This window comes from Haliaeetus leucocephalus, unplaced genomic scaffold, assembly GCF_000737465.1.
Source record: "Haliaeetus leucocephalus isolate CR32 unplaced genomic scaffold, Haliaeetus_leucocephalus-4.0 Scaffold566, whole genome shotgun sequence".
Classification (NCBI taxonomy): Eukaryota; Metazoa; Chordata; class Aves; order Accipitriformes; family Accipitridae; genus Haliaeetus; species Haliaeetus leucocephalus.
Window position 1 is genome coordinate 2,786,216 of NW_010973002.1, and position 8,819 is coordinate 2,795,034.

General features: G+C 37.4%; 1 protein-coding gene across 1 annotated transcript; it reads right to left on the reverse strand.

Moving 5' to 3' along the window:
- Positions 1 to 1,697: 1,697 nt before the first annotated feature.
- On the reverse strand, positions 1,698 to 8,724 carry NUPL2 (nucleoporin like 2). Its single transcript, XM_010577659.1, has 7 exons — positions 8,718 to 8,724; positions 8,095 to 8,353; positions 6,704 to 6,798; positions 6,307 to 6,383; positions 4,311 to 4,397; positions 2,532 to 2,616; positions 1,698 to 2,395 (listed from the first exon to the last, which is right to left on the reverse strand). The coding sequence occupies exons 1-7, from the start codon at positions 8,722 to 8,724 to the stop codon at positions 1,827 to 1,829; spliced, it is 1,179 nt and encodes a 392-aa protein (XP_010575961.1). The 3' UTR covers positions 1,698 to 1,826.
- Positions 8,725 to 8,819: the final 95 nt, after the last annotated feature.

The window sequence follows — 8,819 nt, forward strand, 5'->3', positions numbered from 1 at the left end:
CATCCACAGTCCTCTAAAACATGCCATGGGATCCTTAAGGTTATCAGCAGGACTTAATTCTGTACCTTTACCCCAAAATATACTCTTGCCATGCTAGAATTTTGCTTTAATACAAATAATAATATAAATTATAGGAACTTTAAAAAAACCTTGTAGCTTTCTCATACAATTGGGTTTGAGAATGACTAAGGCTTCACAAATGAAATACAGGAAAGGGTATAGCATGTAATAGAATGAGTTCAGACAGTTCTAGAATTCATCTGACAAACCAGACATGTTTTTGTTTGTTGTTAAATACTAACTTTTTACAAGAGATGGGGGATTTCTGCAACTACAGTGGCATAACAGATTTTGGTATGTTCCTCCGTTCCTGTGTCAAAATCTGAGTAACTGGCATAAACGATCCAGAGCTAAGTGAGCCCTGACAGATGTAAATGTCTTAATTTGTACAAGTCTTAGTACTGCTCTGGAGACCTTCATAAAAACACGCTTCATAAGAGTATTTTGTTTGTGAGTTACAGGAAGCCAGCACTGGGTCATTAACAACAACAAAACACAAATGCCTTATTTCATCTACAAAACTATCACCAGAAAAATCCATATAAGCAACACAGTACTATAGCATAACATATGCAAGTTTCTGGTACATTTACACCGAGCACACAGACTGAGGAACCTGGGTTTCTATTAAGCCTGCAGAGTGCCTACCCCTGGCCTAGCATCCTAAATGTTAAATTTCTTCACAGTTTTAGCAAGACAGTGTGCTATGGACCTTTGGCATGAAACACAGCTATAGTGAAGTTTTAAATAGGACCATGGGTTTCCACAGCAAGAACTGAAATGTTATCTTCAAGTGTTAAAGACACAAACAATTTATTTATGTATATCCTGGAGTAAACTTTTGCTTTCCTCTTAAATATGGGGTATTGTAATTTTTAAAACCATTAATGGGAGGGCCTGGTCAGAAACAAATGTTCTCTTCACTTGACTCTTGTACCTTTTCTAGAAGATTCCTGACCCCTGCTTTATCGCATCTTGGCAAAATGTACACCTTAATATCATTAATTCAGAAAAGGTACTGCTAATATATGCACTCAAGTGTTGAGAGCCAGACAACAAAATTCTATCAATTCACATAAATGTAGTAAGTAGTTTTGCAATTGCTTGCAAAGTTTTATCTAAGAGGGCTCAAAATAGCAAACCACAAGCTCATTCATGATGAATGCTTTCAAGGCTGTCCTCCCCAAATGTATTACATTAATGCATGGATTATGACCTCAAGCAGAACAACTAAAAAAAGCTGAATTGCATCAACTGGGAGAGGTGACAGAAGCAAGCAGCTAGGTACAGACCACACAGGAGCCCTCTACCTCCAAACACAATTGTCAAAGGCTGCACAAACCCTTTAAATAAGAGGCAAAAGACAAGGTGGTCCAACAACAGGCAGTCTTGCACTGCATCTGTTTCTTTCTAGCATTCTACTCACAGTAGGTTGTGAATACCTCACCAAAGCATTCCTACTTTTGACAAAGCCTTTTGAATACAGTTTTTGCCCAGAATTTCACAGTACAGAATATAAAAGGGAACTTCATTTTCCTTAGTTCATTTCTTAGATTTAAAAGGTCCATTCCAAAACAACCAAGAAGTTATAAAATATAATGTTCACAGGTTTATACCTGTGAATTTACTATTGCAGAAGACTTAGAGGTGAAACAAAAATTAACTCAAACAGAAGCATTTTATTTCATTACTCAACCACAAAATCGGGTACTTGAGGTATCAGAGAAGTTACAAAAACATATTATTTCAGAATAAACTTAAAAGTCCTAAACATTTAAGAGTTCTAATGGTGGTGGCTTAAGAGGAATCTTTCCCATCGTAAACTTTTTTGCTTCAAATTGTTTCAACTCTTCAGCTGATAATTCACTCTTTGGTGTAAATAACTTTTCTGCTGTAGTATTGTTTGTGACTGCAGAAGACGCTGATGTTATGTTATGTCCAGAGGCACTGGTAGTCTGTCCAAATAAAGTACTGCTTGAATGTGAGGGAGAAGCTGCTACTGCTGCATTAAAAGCTCCAAAGGCTGCAAGCGGAGTGGTGCTTGAAGAGTTTACAGCAGAAGAATTGCCAAACCCCGAAAACCCAGAAGTTCCAAAACCACTAGTTGTTTCAGAAGTTTTAAATGAGAAGGAGGCTGCAGATGGAGCTGCCGGGCTGCCAAAACCAACAGAGTGGGATACGCTAGGAGAGGACGTCACACCAAATGCAGGAGGATTACAACCAGCAGAAGAGCTCCCAAAAGCAGGGGTGTTTCCAGATGATCCACTGATGAGAGTGGAACTTGTTTTAAAGGAGAAACTGCTAGCACTGTTACTGCTGCTGTTCACAGGAAAGCCTGCAATTACAAAATTTATAAAAAAATGTTAGAATGTGCACACCTGTGATACTAAACCACTGCTGTATTTCAATAATGCAGAAGGAGAAAAACTCAAGAAAATGTTTAACTGTTGGCTCTTAATGTAGCAACTTACTTGACAACCCAAAGCTCGATGTCTGCTGTCCTCCAAATCCAAAGGAAGGCAATGGTTGAGTGACTGTGTTCTTTAATTCAGATAGCTTAAAAAATTCCAAATACATAAATGAAAACTAGATTCCAAAACAGGGAAATGTCTTTCAACAAATACTTGAAGCAAAAATATAGCTGCCCAGTCCAATTTAATGCAATTTAGACTAAGTTAGACACTGATCACTCATCACAATTGCATGCTCCTGCAGCTACTAACAAAATGCTTTAAGGCTATACACTATTCTCTGTAAAACACTCCAGAAACACAAATATATTACAATTCACAGATTTTTGTCTGGCAGTCAATGACCTGAACACCTCTTCCAGCTCTTGTTCTCATCTCTTACCTATTTCAATTAGTGCTTTATGACCCTATCTATGTCACTGCTTTGACTTAGTCTGTTCCCTCACCTTGGCACATCTAGTCTTCTGTGCTAAAGCCCAAATCCCACTTCTTCACCTTCAGCAATCATATTACCAAAACTTTAATGCTCTTCATGCAGACTCCACTTAAATCAACTTACTCTGTCTCCCTGGTTATTTAATATTGGCTTTAACTCAAGCATTCTTTTCTGGCACATCTAGATTCAAGTGTTTGTCACCTTCCCAGGAACAACTACCCTTTATATCTTCAAATTTTATCCAAACAGTTTCTCTCCCAGCTATCTATCAATTTCTCATTCTGGCATTACCAAAATGCTCTATTTATCCTAAGATGGCCTGGAGGACAATTCTGGTCTTGTCTGCTGATTATACCTTGAAAGAGTCAACATCAGCACGTGGAAGAAAAGGTGGGGTGGACATTTACCACTTACTATACATGTACTTGACTGGATCCCAGCTTTAAGCTATGGTTATTTTCACATGGCTTGCAATGATAGTATTCCAAAGCTGGGATCCAGCTGCTGCCTTGCTAACATGGAACCATCCTGAGTCACTACTTTCCTTAGTTAACTGAAGGGTTTTATAATACCCGCCTGCAATTCACTGATTTCATGATTCCAGAGAAAGGTGGATGTAAAGACCCAAAACTGTGTTCAGAGACTTTCACGTTCACCTGACTCAGGCAGTGCTAGAATATTCAGTCACATTTCTATCACCTATAAAAAACACACGGATGGAGAAATGGGGCAGTTTTCAAACTGCAGTCATTATTCTCTCATGTCATTCTTCCTTACACCCTTTCCACTTTCTCTAATGTTCCCAGGAGCATTCTAACTGCCAAGTTCTTCATGCTGCCAGTCAGCCAAACAGATGCTTTTCAAGGCTGCGGTGCCAGAATATAACACATCATAGCTGAGATTTTCGGAACAGTTCATAGATCTACCATAAAATTGCCAACGAATCTAAGAATCAAACACTTTCATGTCTCAGCTATTTAGGTGCAAACAAGGATGCCCTAAAAGGATAATGTATTTTTGGTTGTAAAATACAGTATCGTGCAATCTTCAAAGCAATACCTATCACCTATTTATAGAAAGGTAGTAGTAGTGTAGATAAATACTTTGATAACAGCTGAAGTTTCTGTGGAACATTTGCAAGCTCTCTTCATTAAAAACAAGGTGGCATATTACAACTACCATGTCTTAGAAATCTTTGTAACAGAAATTAATGTTGGCATTTGCAGAACAATTTGGCAGGATGTGTCTAAAAAAACCATATGCATCTAAGAAAAATTTGCCCAAGACTAATAAAAAAAAAAGACATCAGGAATGGAAACATTTTACCTTTCATTAACACTTACCAAAGCTGCTTTTGTCGATGCATTTAAAGCTTTCAACTGAAGCAACCGATTTTTCCATTGTTTTGCTAACTGTTGGACAGAATTTATCTAAAAGGGGGGAAAAGAAACACATGTTTTTATTATTGGTGAAGACTTAAAAAAATGAAAATAGAGTGATCTGACAACTAAACTGAAAGAAGATTTCTAGAATTAGAAAAGAACTTCATTAAGCCAACATGACAAGATTTTTGCTTTCCTGAACAAAAATTTCAGTTCTTCACCTTGAAGTTTATTAACACAGAATTCCTTTAAATTCTCTTACTGTTGTCCTTAAACTGTAAGTTTTAAGTATATGAGAACAAACTCTTCAATCCTTGTTTTATTTCTGGCCTGTCAATTTATGTGCTCACTCATTAAGCTGAAGTCCTAAGATTTACCTTAGTTTCTCCCACATTTTCAGAAAAAAGAATGCTCACTTTCAAAACACTATAATTCAGAACACTTTAATAGTATCATCCTAAAATATTTAGCTTTGCAGAAACTGACTTCCGTCATTTAAATCAGCCCCCTTAAACGTGATCCAACAGATTACAGCACAGAATATATGCTAGCAATAAACAGTACCTGTGTCCTTGATAACTGTGATTAAAGTATTAAACAAGAGACTGGAAAGTCTTTAAATAACTTTTCAGGAATTTCAAACCTGAATTTCCTATATTTAAGTTTATCAACATACCTTATTTGAAGCCTGGCCTAATTGAATTTTCCTTAACAAGTAAAACAAGTGATCTTTTTGTAAATAGATTCCTTAATTTTTCAAAAGAGTCTTACATCACAAACATCAATAATTCTTTTGTGTCTAGTCACATGCTGGAAGATCATGTTGCTTGGTATCAGCTCTTATAAACAGACTGGAAAAATTCAGATTTTGACACAGTTTAAGAATAGAAACATGCTTTGGAAAAGACATGTACTTAAATATTTTGTGAGACAACTGAGACAAGGGGAGTCAAGAAGTCTGTTTTCCGCACGTCAGAACTGTATCACAGTTATCATCTGTACACTGAGACTTTCATGAACTTGCACTCAGCGCTTCAGTGAGACCACAAATGTTTTGTTTTGTTGTTTTTTAATAGCCAGGCATAGTGTATTGTTTAATCATTTCAGGTTTTTTAATTGAAGTTTAAAAAAAAGTATCTCCTGTCTCTGAAATGCAATTCTCATAACTCTAAACACATGAAGCAAGAGTGGTGACAACTGCAGTTCCTTCTATAATACAGAACCATGGAGAAGAGGAAAGAGTGTAATGTCACTTGAATTAGTTTGTACTTGCATCTGTCCAACAGTCTAATTCCTTTCCTGGCACAACATTAAACTCTGCTAGCTTCCTTGATATTGATAGGACTATGAGAGAGGAACAATACATATTAATTGAGATATATTTATATAAAAACATATGTATTTTTTTTCTCAAAATGTATATAGTCCTTTAGAAGTATCTGCTATTTTCAGCATTAATTCCCTGCAACAAAGATATGTAAAAGCACTATATAACCAGCTATAACAATCAAAATGACTAACAGCATATGAAGTATTAAACTTTTGAGACAGGATTCAAATAACTTCTACAAATAACACACAAGAACAGGGACAAGACTAAGTCAAGGAGCGTCTAGCTTGAGAAAACACCATACATTTAACTAAGACTAGCTAAGTCTATTGCCACCACTTTTTGCAGGAGCTGATGTGTCAAGACACTAGGCCACCAGTTTTAGAAGCTCAGATCTGACAGTTTGAGCCTGTGATCTCAGACAGAAATAGGAAGCTATGGTAGAGCATACAGACTAGCAGTTATTTTTACATCCTATTCAGTGCACAGTAGTTTAAAAATATTTTGGCATTCTGATAATCTCCTAGAGTTTGGTAATTAAATAAGTCAAGAGTTGCCACCTGAAGAAGAGTAACAAGTCCGACCCCAAAATGTGTCCACATAAGTCAATGTTTTTTAAATACTTACATAGTTCTGAATGTTATTGTTTGCTCTGCAGTTATAATACTCCAGATGCAACTCCTCTGGTGAGAAATCTAGAAAGCCTGTAAGGACAGGAATAATCAAAAACCTCCAAGAAATGTATTAATACTTCCAATTGCCCTCTATAGTTATGAAGAAATGGGCCTTGGTACATTATCTGTAATAAGGCAGTCACAGTTGGAGACACAAAAAGGATTCATTACAGAGCTTCAAAGATGTGAATGTCCGAAAGGAATTTGCCATAATCCAATATTCCTTTCTGTTGCATCACAAGGCAAATCATCACGTTGCAAGTGGTTCCACAGAGGTACAACAGTGTGGACAAGTGTAAGAAACATCCTAAATAGCAGCAATACGTGACAACACTAAAAACACTACCTACCTGAGACATTCGGCTTTTCTTTCATCGGTGAATAAGATGAAAATATCCATTGTCCTGAAGATTCCCAAATTTCCATGTCTTTCACTACACATTCACTAGAAAACAAAACAAAATAAAACCACAGATGAAGGCGAACTTATATGGTCAAAACAAAACCACCAGAAGCAACTGTCTAGTTTGAATCCGAAGTCAGATTCGAATACCTGCTACCATTAAAATTAACCAACTGTGACACTAGTCAGAATGAACAAGGGAAGTACTTATTTGGCAAGATACCTAAATGTCCCTTCAAAGCATTTCACTTTATCATCTAACTGCAAATAAATCAAACCAGATCTTAAAAAAAATAATCCCAAAACACACAAAGTATTTTTCTAATCCTTGTGCGGCAGATGCTGTCATAGGATTTTCCCTGAAGCTGTAGATCATAATAAAATTTAAAACCATCTCAATACTAGACGATTTTACAATATAAACGAACATGCACATATTAAATAACAAAATTGGGGGGGGGGGGGGGAGGGGGAAGAGAAAAAAAAAGAAAGAGATGAGTGTTCCATATAAGTTTTTGGAAAAGAATCAAAAGCATAAAAATCCAGACATTGCAAAAGCACAGAAATAGCTCCATCAACAAAAGTAAATCCATATGTAAACAAACATTGAAAGGGTAAAAACTAAAGTGGACAAACAGATCACTACGTAGGAACAAACAAAGATTCTCAGTATTTCAGATGTTTGTAACACAATATAAACTCTTGTTTGAGAAGCTGAATAAATAATCTGTTAAGCCTTTTCTTAATGTAATCTTAAAAAAAATAATGGAAAGTGGTTCCAAAACCTTGCTTCTTCAGGAAACCACACTGCCTGTTGCTTCTCGTCACCTGCTTTGTAATTGCCTTGAACCTGCTGGTCACTCTCAGCTGACTCTAACATACACACATGTGAAACCAGGTTGCAGTAGTTTTGCTATTGGCAGAACAATTTGTTATCCTAAGTGTCAGGAAAACTAAGTCAAATAGTTCATTTTCTCGAAGAGTTTTGTTGTTTTTTTTTTAAATAATTGAAATGCTGTCCAAGGGGCTCTGACCCCTTATTTTCAAGTACTGAAATCTTTGTTTCCTTCCTTATCCCCCTGCCCACAACTTAAATACCATACCATCTTACTAACAGCACGGTTGTCTAGCTGCCCAACCCAGGTTCAAAACAAGGATCGCTTTCTTCCCATGCTAGTGTAACTCACGCGAACTAAATGAAGTAGTGTTTTCTACGGTTCTCACTACATGTCCCAGCTTCCTCCTTGTGATCGTGTCCCCTGCATCATCTCTAGTAAGTCAGTGAGCTTTTAGACTGCTCATTCTACATGCTTTCAGTGAGACAGGACTGTAACTTACAGAAGTCTCTCCTCTTCATCTTTATAGCCATCAGCAATATTTTGACTGTTCATTAATGCAGAGAATCTGTTCTGTGAAAAGTCTGCACTTCTGCTGCTGCCGCCCGATGATCCAAAATCAGAGGAGCCAAAAAATCCTCTTCCGTGATCTCTGCTGCCACCCCATGTATTAGACTTAAAGGTAGATGGCTGGATAACATTAGTGTATTTCTGGTTAGCAGTACCCCATCCTCCTCCTCCTCCTCCTCCTCTGCTAGTACCTTCCAAGGGAAAAAGAACAAACAACAATAAAAGCCTTAAATCATTAAGATATTAAACAAGACATCAACAAAAACTATAACTATCCTTGTGGTGGCAATAAGAAGCCTGCAAAGAAAACGTAGGTTTTTTTCCTAAGGAGTTAACCTGATTGTTTAACCTAGTGGTTTTAACCTGAGCTTAACTTAGTGGCTTGCCCAGGGTAGCTCTGGAATCAGAGGTAAGCGGGAACTCCTCCTCGCATCACCACGCCAACGACAACCAGTTAGCAATGCAGGAGAGGGACTGTTTCAGTTTTACCTACCTTGTTTCTTAAAGTAACTACCCCAGCAGGAAAAAGAAAAAAACAACCGGCATTTAACCCACAGTACATTTCCGTTAGGGGCTCCTGCCCACATAGCTACGGCAGCGGCTCCGTCGCACAGCGAAGACCTCCCGGTTACGCTCTAGGGCCTCGCACACGTCAGT

Excerpts from the sequence above, each read along its gene's own strand:
- NUPL2 (XM_010577659.1), bottom strand. Across the intron at positions 2,617-4,310 it reads CATCGACAAAAGCAGCTTTG|CTATCTGAATTAAAGAACAC; the intron begins GTAAGTGTTAAT and ends GAATTTTTTAAG. Across the intron at positions 2,396-2,531 it reads ATCGAGCTTTGGGTTGTCAA|GCTTTCCTGTGAACAGCAGC; the intron begins GTAAGTTGCTAC and ends TTGTAATTGCAG.